This window comes from Scardinius erythrophthalmus, assembly GCF_964197995.2.
Source record: "Scardinius erythrophthalmus genome assembly, chromosome: 4".
Lineage (NCBI taxonomy): Eukaryota > Metazoa > Chordata > Actinopteri > Cypriniformes > Leuciscidae > Scardinius > Scardinius erythrophthalmus.
In genome coordinates, this window is record NC_138224.1 from 7,209,789 (window position 1) to 7,223,624 (window position 13,836).

The 13,836-nt window shown below is 38.8% G+C and overlaps 1 protein-coding gene across 2 annotated transcripts in view; it reads left to right on the top strand.

Moving 5' to 3' along the window:
- Positions 1-339: 339 nt before the first annotated feature.
- Positions 340-13,836, top strand: part of ahcyl2b (adenosylhomocysteinase like 2b) — a 40,031-nt gene continuing 26,534 nt past the window's right edge. Inside the window, exons 1-2 of one of the 2 annotated variants that reach the window (XM_081364284.1) lie at positions 441-516; positions 601-764. In XM_081364284.1, coding sequence (XP_081220410.1) covers positions 459-516; positions 601-764 — 222 coding nt within the window. In that variant the 5' untranslated portion in view covers positions 441-458. Of the gene's footprint in view, positions 765-13,836 lie in introns of both variants that reach the window. The other variant, XM_081364283.1, reaches the window with a different exon arrangement.

Genomic DNA, 13,836 nt, shown 5'->3' on the forward strand with positions numbered 1-13,836 from the left:
AATAATTACCATGTAAGTACCATGGTACATTAACATAGTAATTATTAAGTACCATGGTATTACCATCATGTACTACTATACTTCTACAGTACTTTTGTATGTGCAAAGTAATGTTTGCCAGAGTTTGGTATAAATCTTATAGATAGTATAATAATAAAAATCTATAATAAATGGTAAAAAGGTATAATACGTTTTTAAAGTATAATAATTATATTTATTTTATTATAAGATGATTATATAATGTGGTTTTTGAAAGAAGTCTGTTATCTCATGGATTTTTGTTTATCACTACTACTACCATTCGTTCACTATTATTAACCATGCGTAAGATGATGCGTAGTAGACGCTATGGTAACGTGAACTGCATGTCCCATGGTGCTTAGCGCCGACGTCATCCCACCGTGCGTATCCGTTCGTGTGTCGCTTCTCTCTGTATTGGAAAAAGAAGGTTCGCAGCGATGTCAGTCCAGGCTGTGGCAGCGAAAATGGCCGAGGTCGAATTAAAAGACGTGGCCGGTAAAGACTCTCTCCCCACCATATCTCCACTGACACCCAAGGCAGAGGAGAAGAAGAGTGAAAATAACTCTACTTCGTCACCAGCGGCAGCGGCCGCGGCGGGGGAGTCGAGCCCGATGACCGCCGCTCCGAACCCCGTGAAGATGCCGCAGGCGTCCGCGATGAAGCGGCCGGACCAGCAACAGAACGGCGGCGAGGCGTTTATAAACTGCGATGGAACCGTGGCCGAGGCACCGCGAATGAAAAAGGTAAGTTAACATGAACGGTGATGGAGCTCGTTTTTGTACCGTTCATCCGCTGCCGTGTGTCATTGTGCGGCGATAATTCTGGCCTATCAGACCTATACTAACACCGTAACAGCTGTATATTCACGTCAATTTACCTCCCAGCTGTCAGAGGATGATCGATGACAGATCTACTGAGCACTTTCCCTTGGTTTTTGATCTGATCGCGTTGATTTTGTGCGCGTGAGTGATTGTTTCCAGTGATTGAAAGAGACCCGCAGTGCGCGTGTCGTGGCGCTGCATGCGTTTTATCCGGGGCAAAACATTCATTTCCCAAACATACTGTGTTGTGTATGCAACACTTTTATAACTTAAATAAAAAAATGAGGTCAATTCGCAAACATTGCGTAATGCTTATGTAGCCATTTAATTTTCCATTGCATTTAAATTGTATTGTTTGATTGTACACGATTGAAGCCATATTTAATGTAATGATGATTGTTATGAGTGATTATGAAGTGTAACCCAAGTTCTTTAAGTATACTGTAGTCCCATTTGTGCCATGATCATTTTCTTTTGGATAAAAACACTGAGAAACCTACAGATTTACCTTGTATTTGTAAGTTGTGATTAGCTATGAATTGATTTTGCTGTTGGCAAAATCACTTTCTTTCGTTTCAGTTGCTTTGACATTTTTCTCTTATGCTACATTAGCCAGTGCTTTCTCTGTCGGTGTTTGGCATGTAAACATTAATATCTAGTTTTGCTTTTCACTTTCAAAGAGGAGAAAGGTATTGTTTGTGTGTATGCTAGTCAGTGTTGTGGCATTTGTTGAAGTTAAGAATACTGGAGCAAGGCCATTCAAATGGTTGATGTTTGATTTTTCTGTTATGATTAGGTTGCTTTTGTCCATGTGTCCTCATTGACGATGTGTCACCATGCCCTGTTTAAAAGCAATGTCATGTTATGTGAAGGATACAGACTTTCTCTCTTCAAACATGATGTACTTTGCTTCTCTGTAATTGCATTTTTTTTTAGAAAAAAGTGTGGTATAACTTCAGAAATGTCTCTTCTATTTTGTGTCAGTGGGAATAACACCCTGCCAAGATTGTGACGCCTCTGTCTATCGTATTTGTGTTGCCAGGGATTGATTGTTATTTAGGGAATTTGCCGGTTTGCTTAGATTTGACTCTTATCTGCCTTGGCCGTTCCTTGAAAGGACTTAAAGCAGACCGTTCTCTCAATGAATCTCTTATCAATAAAAGAATATCTTTATTATCTTAGCTTAGCTGACAAACAGAAGATGGTGTACAGTTCAAGGATAAAAGATTTTGATAAAAAAATGATTAGCCAAGGATTTGATGCAGAACGAGTCATAACATGACATAGTAATGGCAAAATCGGGATGTGGTCTTATATATTCATTCTCAACCCCAAGTACTAATGCATCAGAGTGTATATACACTGCCCGGCCAAAAGAAATCCCAAAACCTTTCAATGAATTTAAGGTGTAGTCTCTGTTCTTTCACAATTTGAGCTTGATGAATCTCGACATTGTCATCCTGGAATATGGCCATGATGTGTCTTCCTTCATGGTTGTTTAAGAAATGAAGAGCTACACACTCCAGAAGAAACAAAAATAATCACTGCAATAATGATCCAGTTATAGACTCTTAAGTATTTGCCTATTTAAATCCAAACGGCGACTTTTTGTTATTGACCAGGCAGTGTAGCCTATATAAAGTGCCCACTATGTCTGCTGAATATTCTTAGTAGTGTAACTCTCAACCTTTTCTGTGGACAGTGACAGATGATGAACCATAGTGGATTTAGATGATCTGAAGAGAGACACTTATGCCACTCATTTATCCTAAAGGCGCTGGCGTGATGCTTTCAATGTACTGATTTTATCTGCCCTGTTTCTAAGAAAAAAAAAAACGTCTAGTCAGTTTAACCACCCATAAAGCTTACTACATGCACCACTGTAGCCTGTGTAAAGTGGCGAGAGGAGGGGGAGGGCAGTGACGTGTCTCTCTAATCCATGCCTGTCTGTCACCATATCATGTAGGTGCAAATGGCCTGTAGTTTGACTCAGGATTGTTGTGATCTCAGTATAAATTCACACGACTGGATTTGAGGGTGTAGCGGGGAAACGGGGTGCTAATAGCATGTGTTATTCTGGCATCAGGCGTGAGCTTTGTGCATTCCTTGGCTTGCACTGTTGTGACGTTATGTCACTAAGCTATAGTTCCCAGGATGCTTAGACCTAACAAGCTTTTGACTTGATGCAGATATGGGGGAAGCCCTGTACGTGACTTTAAGTGTGGTACAAACTGGGGGAATGTTCTAGTAAGTTATATATAGGTGATTTATTTATAGTAGAGGATTAGTTACAGTTAATAATATGCAATAGTGTAGCCTAAATAAGGTTTGTGATGAGATTCAGACTGATGAGATCAGGAAAAGTTGTTTTTAGAGCAATATAAATGTGGGCTATTTCCCAATTGACCTGTGATTTTCACAGAAAGTAGGCCTCATGTGTATCATATATAGCCTAGCGGTCAAGATGGGGCTTGTGGAGACCAGCTGCTGTTACTTTCTTCAGCTAAGCAGTGTTACTATTGTTAACCAAAACTATTCAAATAGTTTTTGTTCATTGAAATAAAGCTAAAATAAAATATAAGGGTTATTCTTTATTTTTAGGTATCCATGTAACATTTAAGTTCAGAGTAGGCTCGTGGAAAGAAGGGGTTTAAAGAATCTTCAAATGAAGATTTCACTTTGAGAAATGAGGTGATGTGAAGTGTATATTATGAGAAGATTTAAGTGTTTTTGACCTTGGATGCATGCGAACCTTTAACCAACTGCATTGGTGATATCTTGCTGATATTTGTGAAATCAACCGATGAAGGTCAGATCGACATGCAGACACCACTCGAACAAAATTATTAGTATTAGGGCTGGACGATATGGCCAAAAATTCATATCTCGGTATTGTTTGGTTAAATGGCGATCTATGCGATATATATCTTCTTACTTTCTATGTTTTTCTATTTGGATAAAGAAAATCTGTATTAATTTAAAAATGTTTATATTTCACATCCTGCCCAATGATATCCTACAAACAATGTTGATATTGAAGGATATGGGAACAAATATAGTGAATGTAATATATTGCAATATATTATGTACAAAAAGGTGGGTAAAATCACATTACATTCTAACATTGTAACATTATAATCTTAAAACAAAAATAATGCTTTTGTTTTTAAATTGACTAAAGGCTGAACTAAAAATAAAAACAAAAGCAAAAACTAATGATATTAGCCTGGATTTGATTACCCCATTATAATGGTCACTTTCATAAAAATACACTCTTAGGTTTAAAATTCCACATATAGCACATTTATTGTCTCCAACAACAACATTTTCAGCAATATGTATATTTTAGTCAGAATTATTGCGATGCTATTCTATTGTGCTCCATCTGCTTGTCGCTCATTCACGGAAGCTTGAATTTTAGTGGAGATTCACTTGCAGAAGGCTCGTCCTCTCCTGACAGTGAAATGGACATATTTGTTTGACTTTCTAACATTTACAGATGGATAATATACCTGTGAAATGTAAGTTAAGCATTGAGGAAAGCACCACATCTCAAACGCATTCAACAGCGCAAGTATGTATCTGTCAGTCAGCAACAGTATCTGTCAGAGCATCTGACAGGGAAAGCTGCTTTAAACTTGTTAACTATATCTTACCAGTTATTTTGAAGCCCTTAATATAACATGTTTAGGACAAATTGTACTATGTACTTTCACTGCAGCAGCTCACACTGCATCCTCTGCTATTTTTCAGATGTGCTCGTATCAAACTAATGTATCGATATATACGGTATAGTTTCATTCCATATTGTTCCATATATATATATAGCCTATATATCGTACAAACTCGATATACCGCCCAGCCCTAAACCATAATCATGTTTACTCCTCCACTTTTCTTTCAGAAGGGTTTGGAACATTTTGCTTCGAAATCAGGGTCAAGGAGACCTGCAGCAGATACTGTGATTTGGTCTGTGTCTCTGTTCCAGTTTGCTCTGTACCAAGTTCCTCATCGCTCACATGGCGTGTGCTGAGATTTCAGCGAGCAGTTGACAGGAAAATATTTGTCACTATGGTGTGAAGTTTGGAGACTGATTAATGGTGGAATGGAACCAGGGAGACTGACCTATACGTTGACCCTGCTTGTGTTTATCTGCACTTGTAACTTGGATTCATGTGGGAATGATAGCATGCCTCCAGGAAGGCTTGTGTCACCTTATTCTGTTATGCTATTTATTGTCTTAAGAGCTTAAGAAAAAGCACAACACGTGTGATTAAACAGAACTAGACGCGCTCTTAGATAAGTGGCGTTTACATTGTGGTCATTGAGGCTGAAGCTGTGAACGAGGGAGGGATACATTGAACTACATGTTTTGTACTGAAAACTGATAACAGTGCACTCACTGAATCATCTTCTCTTGCTCTCAAACACTCATCCATGGCTTGGTGTCCTTGGTGGCAACCCTAATGGTGCACTTCAACCGGGACCAGCTAACACTTTTAAAGGGCACAGCTGAGAGTTCTTTCCCTCAGGCTGCCCTAACCACACCGCAGCAGGATTCGTTCACCTGAAATCACCCAGAGTCTTCTCAAGTGCCTTAATGACACTGTGTATTGCGGAGGCAACGTGAGAGCGAGCCAGCCAAACAAACACAACTGTGCCAGCTCTCTGCTGTTTCTGTCACGAGGATGTGTGACAGACTTCTCTCTCCCACTCTTACCTTCTCTGTCTCCTGTTCTTTTTTGTGCATATGCTTGATTTCTTCCTCTACATCTCATCAGAAATTTAGATTTTCACTCAGCACTTGACATATATTACAACTATTCAGTGTTTTTAATCACATAATGTTTATTTCAGGTTTCACCATGAAATCAAAATTGACTTTCTATTTTTTGTAGAATATTTGCCATATTAATTATAGGCCTAAATGAGTTATCCATGCACATCATCATTATTATTATTTTTTTAATTCATGTGCCTCATTTTTCTTTATTCCCTCTTGCAGCAACATCTCTTCTCTGATGAAGTGTTTACTGGCGTGAGGGCGGGGCAACCTGTCACTCACATGAGATCCACCAGTGGCAAACCACAATCATCCAATCAATTTCCCATGCGCAAAATCAAGTCCCGCCCCACATTTTGAGTTTTACTCAAATATAGCCTACATCACAATATTACAATGTAAACACCATATATTAAACATTGTCATAATTCATCAACAGTAGATCATAAGCAATCTATTGGCGTGAATGCGCAGTATTCATTGATTGTGAACTTTTTTTTTTCCATCCCCAAATTTAAGACCTCTTAAAATGAAAATTCAGACATTTGTTATACCATTTAAGATATTTAAAACTTTTAATGACCTTAAATATCATACAAATTAAGCACATTTGCAGGACCCGCTGGGACTTTAAATTCACACGTGCTCCTAAAAACTTTTTACAATTTGCACACACATTTTTATTCACAAATGCGAGTGAAACACTGTCAAGCCTTGCATAAAAACATTTTGTTTTACTTCCTCAGATTGTGCATTTGGAGATATGCTGCCATATGTTGCTTCCATTTCCCAGCAAACCTGCGTAAGAGTGAACAGTTTCTGGCTTAAGCCGATGGAGTGCAATCTGTGATGTTGATGTCACGAGTAAGCCAATAGCAGGGCTAGAAAAGTCAAAATAGGCATCATGGAAGCAAATCTTTTGGAGGCAGCCAGCTGTTGTATCATTGTACGGCTGGCCGTATGAAGCAGGAACACCAGGTCCAAGCTGCGTGCATAGCAGTTGGTTATTTATTCTTGCTCTTTGCTCAACAGTATACGGTAAGCTTTATTTTAGAGAGATTGTGAAATAAAATCCTCTAAAAACGTTTTAATCCCACTGGTTTATACATTTGCTCACTGAATGAATTCAGATTTGTGACATTGTTGAACGAAGGAGTGAATTTGCATCAATTGTGCAAGTGAAACATTAAGCCACCAGTAAGGCATTAGCCAGGAATGGGAATGAATGAACAAAAGCTTCTCCTTTGACAAAATTGGCCTTCCGTTCACAAGTGACGAGGCGACTCAATTGATTCATACTGCTGAAAGTTAAGTAGATGATTTCTGATGGTGTCCGTATTGGCCTGCTGTGCAAAGGGCCTCAGGGTTTTCAATTAGTTGACCATGGAATGGACACACATGCAGGATCTACGGCTAAGGAATGCACCCTAGACCCCTGCACCAGCCCCTCACAAAGAACCTTCATTGTGTTCAAAAACTGCTGCATCACAAAAGACTCTCACAAAAGAGTAAGAAAGGCCACCCTCATCTCTCTTCCTTTTTCTTTCTGCCAGCTCAAAAAATAATACAAACCTCAGACCACAGCTGTTGAAATGCATGGCTTGATTTTGACAGTTACCTTGAGTTTAGTGGTCTGGTTTGCCTTACAACATTGTGTTGCGTTTTTGAGAAGATAACTTGTCAAGTTAACCATCACCACCTGTGCTGTTCTGACATCAGTTTTTGAGTTTAAACATTGAGTTTATTCGTCCATTCGTCCACTAGAGCAGGGGTTCTCAACTCTGGCCCTCAAGGTCCACTTTCCTTCAGAGTTTAGCTTCAGCCCTAATCAAACACACCCAAACAAGCTGATCAAGGTCTTCGGGATTACTAGAAAGAGTAGGAACTAGAAACTCTGCTGGAAAGTGGAGTTTTACATTACAAAATGTAAGTTTTACATTTTTGTGCATTCTTGAAATTGGCCAAGAGGTCAATCAGTGACGTTTGCATCCTCTGTTGGTCAAATGTCGTGCGCTGTGCAAGTCAGAGTTTATTTGAATGTTGATATGCAGCTGAAAACTTCTTTCAGTAAACTTGAGTCTTCCACATTTGTGTGTATACATTGAAGTGAATGGATTGCAAAGCCTTTGACAACTTTAGCACAGACAAATGGTTCCCTCTCTTAATATTTTAAAAGTGAGCCAGAAATGAGACAAACCTAAAAATGACCTTTATTGTGTTCTTAATTACATATTTGGTTGAGTGAAGTATCTATTTGCAGCAGTCTGTCCACACAAACCTACAATTTCAGCATACCCTAGACTTTCTTTGTAGTGGGTAAGTATTCCTAAATTGCAGTCCATCGTTTTTCTTACGGACCACAGCCACCTCTGCAGATCAAAGCAGTGAAGGCCAGTTAATGCCTCTGATCTTGTACTGGGTTGAAAATTCTTTGTTGCTGTGGCTTGCTACTCCTCTTTAAGGAGGTTGCACATTTGTTACCGTACATCTCTGAACAGAAAGTTCTGGACGTTGCGGTCAGTCTGATTGCACAGTGTTTTGAGCAGAGTTTCATTAATAGAAGAGTGTGTGGCTTCATTGACCTCAATCAGCCAATGACCCAGAGCTGACATTACCTCTGAGCTGAATTTGTGGGTCGATTGAGTAGTTCATTGTTGATTTGCTTTCAATGAACGTCAAAGCACACAATGTCATCGTTTCCCATGCCTCCTCCCTATTCCCTAGGAAATGTGTCAGAGGTGCAGTGCATCATGGGAAAAACTGCAATGAGATTTCCAGACTCAGCATACAGGTAACAAGCTTAATGCTAAAATGGTTCTCTTCATGCCAATAACTGCATCAGGCCCATTTGTTCTGCATATTAAATGCTAGCAGTTGCAGTTAGCCAAGACCCATAATTGTTGCATGTACTACTCGTATGCCAAAGTCGGTAAATCAGTGCAGCAGGACATTGCTTTCCGAGTATTTCTGCTCGAGGGTCTTGTTGCACTTTCACACTCGTCTTGGACCCCAGTAGCTCCATTGGCCAACATAAAACTGTATGAGGTTCTTCCTCTTCTGCATCACTGCAGATTAGATGCTTTCTTCCTCTTCTAAGAGGATGAGATTAGATAATACCGTGGATAGATCTGAATGAAATTCAGGCTTTTGTAAACATTTATGCCGAATCTAAGCACGCCTTTTGCATATGTCTGTGCTTTTTTTTTTTTTTTTTGCTATATTTGGCTTGTCTTGCTGTCTTATGAATTATGAATCAGTAACTGGTTTGAGTAATTCATTTTGAGTAATTTCCTCATTTTCTTCTCTCGCTCTCTATGCTGAACTGCTGTTTGTTCCTAACGTGGAGCAGCAGGAATGATTGAGCTCCAGACACATTGATGATCCCAAAAAGGCCGCCACCATCTGCTCTCAAGCCAAAATTAGCGAGGCGGAAGCCCTGATACGCTGAGAGCTTTGGCTGAATACATTTAATAGAGGCTGTTGCATTGGCTACTAGTCACCATTAGGCTGCAGTTATTACTTGTTTCATCCTAAAATTACTACTGGATGTGATTTTAAAATGGACCCTAAATGTATCCTGATCAAAAGTTTAGCCTTCGTATGTTCCCTTTTTTCTTGTACAGTTTTATCTCCATTATCATGTGTTATGCCTATTATTCCATTTCCTCATGGAAAAAGTTGCTCTGTGCAATTTGGCCCTAGCTATAACATTGTCTCTTTTGATAAAAGCAATTATAAGGGTTTCTTGTATCTTATATTGCAGTGTTGTCGGCATAGATTCCATAAACCATTTTAGTTCCTTATAATATTGCTAAATAATGCATGGCAAGTAAGTCTTGAAACATTGTTTTTCCTGCAACTGCTGTAGTTAATGATGCACTCATTTAAAGATAAGTTTAACAGGATAAGTGGAATATCTAACAAGCTCAGAATGGATTTGTGCATCTGTGTACGTGTTCACCAAACTCAAACTGTTTTCCTTTATTGGTTAGAGTGAAGTCAGATGGGTGGTGTTGTTTGCTAGGGGACCTTTATTTATTGAATTCATGGTTGTTGGTGAACAGTACAGACAGGCAGATGTTATCTCATCAGTAAATTGCTTGTTTCTTTGTCTTGCTCTTTATCAATGCATAACAGATGACAATAAGATAATGGTGTGTATGGTTAAATATCGTGTTATACATTATCAGACCACTGCTGCAACATTATTAAATTCAGTGATAAAAGATAAATTTGCCATTGAAAACCCATTACTCAGCTTGTAGCAAGCAGGTCTACAATGGCTGGAGAAAGGTAGCATCCATTCATTTCAGTGGCAGCTGCTAGTGGATGACCCTCCTGGAAATATTTGATTTGAAATCTGCCATTCTTGCTTTAGAGATCAGAAAACTTTTATACTATATTTTTATACGCTCTGTTCTCCGAAGCTCTTGAGCTGGAAAGCAGAAGCAGGCTAGTTGTCATGGCAACCGAATAAACAAAAATGACCGCGCCTGGTCAAAATTCATTCGTCAAGTGCAAGTCAGACAGAAACCAAAAGGAGAAGGAAGGACAATGCTATATTTATTTTTTATTCAAATTTAACAAAAGCATATTTTAAAATTATGTGCGATCTACCAGCATTGTCTTTGCGATCGACTGGTAGATCGCGATCGACCTATTGGACACCCCTGCTCTAGAGCCTTTATGGAGCCATATTATGCAGGATGATTTTCTATTTTCTTCTTTTGCCTCATCTTTTCAAAATAAGCACACTGTGAAAGAACATGATGACAGTCTGCATTTAACCCAAATACGAAGAGAACGGAGAGAACATCGCACTCACTCTCTCTGTTTGTGCTTGAGTCAGAACACCACCATCTGGCACATAAATAGAAGCCTTTTATCCAAGGACCTCTAGACAATCATTGCCGCTCGTCACTGCTCGTGAAACAGGGAAATTTCCAGAGTGGGCTTGCGGGAACAGGTTCATACTGGTGGGAGAACACTCAGAGAGAGCAACTGCTTCAATTAAAGTCCAAAGGATCATCTATGTCGGCTGTGCCTGAATACGAGCCCTTCAAGTGGACAACCTGTGCTTTTGATATGATCTCCTTTCATGATCTACTTTGGTGTTCCTGTAGACCAGGGGTCGGCAAATAACTATGGCCGCGGGCCAATATTTTTTTTAGCCAGTAGGTGGCGGGCCAGCTACACGTAGCTACACAAATTAAACCGCTTAAAATACACTCTGTATTCACCCGCTTTATATTCCGACCCGACGGTCCGCAAAATTTAGATCTCACTTCCAGAATCTTACATTAAAATGTCTCTAACGGAAAGAGAGAGATTAAGTAGCCTATAACAATTATAAATGCTATACAAATATTGTGTTCGTGTCAATATAAATATTAGGCTATTTTAACATTGTAGCCTACTGTCAGCAGAGAAAAAATTTCACAGAAAAAAAATAATGAAATATAAATAACAAATAAATAAATAAAAAAAACATAAATAAAAACCATATTGCCCTACTGACAAATGAAGAAGGCTATTTTCTGCCAAACTATTTCAAACATCCTTGCAAAAAAAAAAGAATGTTGTTGACTGACAATGGTTTCAGTACCAAACAGCTCCTCAGATTTAGGTGTAAGCTACAGGTGGTCAGAATGAAGTGCGAATGCGCTGTCAAAACATATCGGGAGTGGGCTATTGTCAGTCAGACGACCACCCGCTCCGTCCAAACTACACCAGAGTTCTGACCGCTACTTAGGCTATACTTTAAAATAGAGTCCTGCACGGGTTCGGGTAGCCGACGGGTAACCCGCAAATTTTGCTCAAACGGGTGAAAAATATCCAACTGTGTCGGATACGGGATTTTAAAACAATCACATTCAAACGTAAAAATATATGCATATTTTTAGAAACACATCTACAAAAAAAGGCTATGCCTGTATTTCAAGTTTATAAAATAATTTAAAATCCACATCAGTTTATTTGTACCCACGCGCCACGCCTTCCCAGCGTTACCTACTTTCAGTTTTAAAAATTCCTCATACCGCTCGCGCGATCTGCTTGCACTGCAGTCGTCGAGATGGATGCTGAGGAGTTGAAGAAAAGAATAGCTAGTGGAGATTGTAAAGTTGTCGACAATAGTCGTCAAAAATCAAGTCCAGTGTGTGGGAGAAATTTGGAGTTATCTGAAGAAAACAATATTGTGAAAGGCTTTGCTGCATTTTCGTGTTGGATAGCCGCAAATGTGGAACTTCATCGCAGGAAGCACGCAGATAAGTGAACAAAGCAGTTCTATCGAACAGTATTTTTCAAATTTAACACTGTTAAGTACTATGTGTGGTGTGCAGCGGCGCGTGTTTAAACCCAAAATATAATATTCAGAAGTAAACAGTGTAGCTGACTGAGTGTTTTATGTCAGAATGTTTATTTTTAAACCACAACCAAGAAAACAATTGTCAGATGTAGGCGCGCGGCCACGGCTTTTCTCAAGTATTGGAAGAGTTTTGTGCAGCAGCATAGTGCAAATATTTTTTATCAGGTAATACACATTATTTATCAGTGTGTTATACCCGAATAATTGATCTGTTTAAAATGATTGGTATATCTGCTAGGTGTTAAATTAAAATTCAACATTAAAATTCGTCTAAACCTGTTATTTATTTTTTCTATTTTTGATCTGAACGCACAATCAGAAAATCGGAAAACGAGTCGTTATTCGTTTTTTCATTTTAGTTCAGGAAATAAATAATGGAAAAACAAGTTGTTTTTCATTTTTTTTATTTTTGGTTTTAATTTGAAAAAAAAAAAAAAAACGATCGAACGAATGATATGCGGGGCCTATTTGTAAACCGTTATTGTAAAATAAAAATAGGCTGAAAAAAAAAAAAACGGACTTCCAAAATAATCCGGCGGGCCAAAAAATATTGCTGGTGGGCCAGTTTTGGCCCGCGGGCCGCCTATTGCCGACCCCTGCTGTAGACAGTCTAATTTACACATCAGTTTGTATATATATATATATATATATATATATATATATATATATATATACACACAGTATATACACATATACATATACATTTACATTTAGTCAGAGACGTGCATGTTTGGTTTGTCAAAAATGTTTGGCCTACATTCCGCTGTCGAAAATCCATTGTACCAGGAAAGGAGTGGTTTTGATGCACAAAGTTGTTTTTTTGTCTCTTATATGTGTGCCTACACCATTCCCAGTTCCAATATATATATATATATTTTAAAGGAGTTGAGAAAATGTTCTGTTTAAAAAAAATCTGTTTTTGGTCCACACATTATAGGGTTTTTATTACCTTAGCATGTCTGTGAGGGTGTGTTCACTGCAGCCACATTTTTGGGTTCATAATTACAACCACAACTTTCACTCTTGGTCTTTTAAGAACCTACTATATAGTAGAGGGCATGAGAACAACACATCATGTAGGCTGGGATTGACATTTCTGCATTTCCTATTTTTCCTCCTCTAGTACAGTTGAATCATCATATCCAGAGGCACTTGTCTCAGAAATCTTTTTTTATATCAGGACGTGGTATCGAATGGCTCCTCCAGAAAGCATCTGAATTTGGCCATGGGGTATCTGACCATCCCCTACCTTTTGCAGCTGAGCTCCTTGCGTAGGTGGATTGCTTTTATGCATTCACAGAACAAGAGTATAGAGACATTTATTAGACCCCTCTTCATTGTTCTGATGTGATGAAACCATGCTTTTGTTTATTAGCCATTAACTTTACAGGAGGTAGAGAGCAAGAAACAACTTTATGAAGAGGTAGACATATGTAGAGAAGTAACTCTAAGTAAGTTCCATTGCAATCCTTTAGAATGACTTTTGTTTACCAATACTGGCAAAGTTCGAACAGACCCTCTTACTAAGGCTAACCTCTGTTCTTCAGAGCGGAAAAATCCACATAAAGTTTATATGGTTTACACTGCTTGAGTGCTTTTCAACACTTCATTGTAAGAAAAGGTCAAACTCCTTGCCAAGCCCAGTGATATATTGCCCTTGTAAGAATACAATCTTATTATTTTGTGGGTGAAGGATACGAAGAAAAAAGGAAGGGCTGAATTTCAAGAAATGGTAATCAAATCTGTCAGGTACATTACATGTTGGACGCCGAACACTTGAGTGCACGTCCCACAATGTGGTTCGTCATCCGAGCAGGAAGCAAATTACCTGTCACACCCTTCCA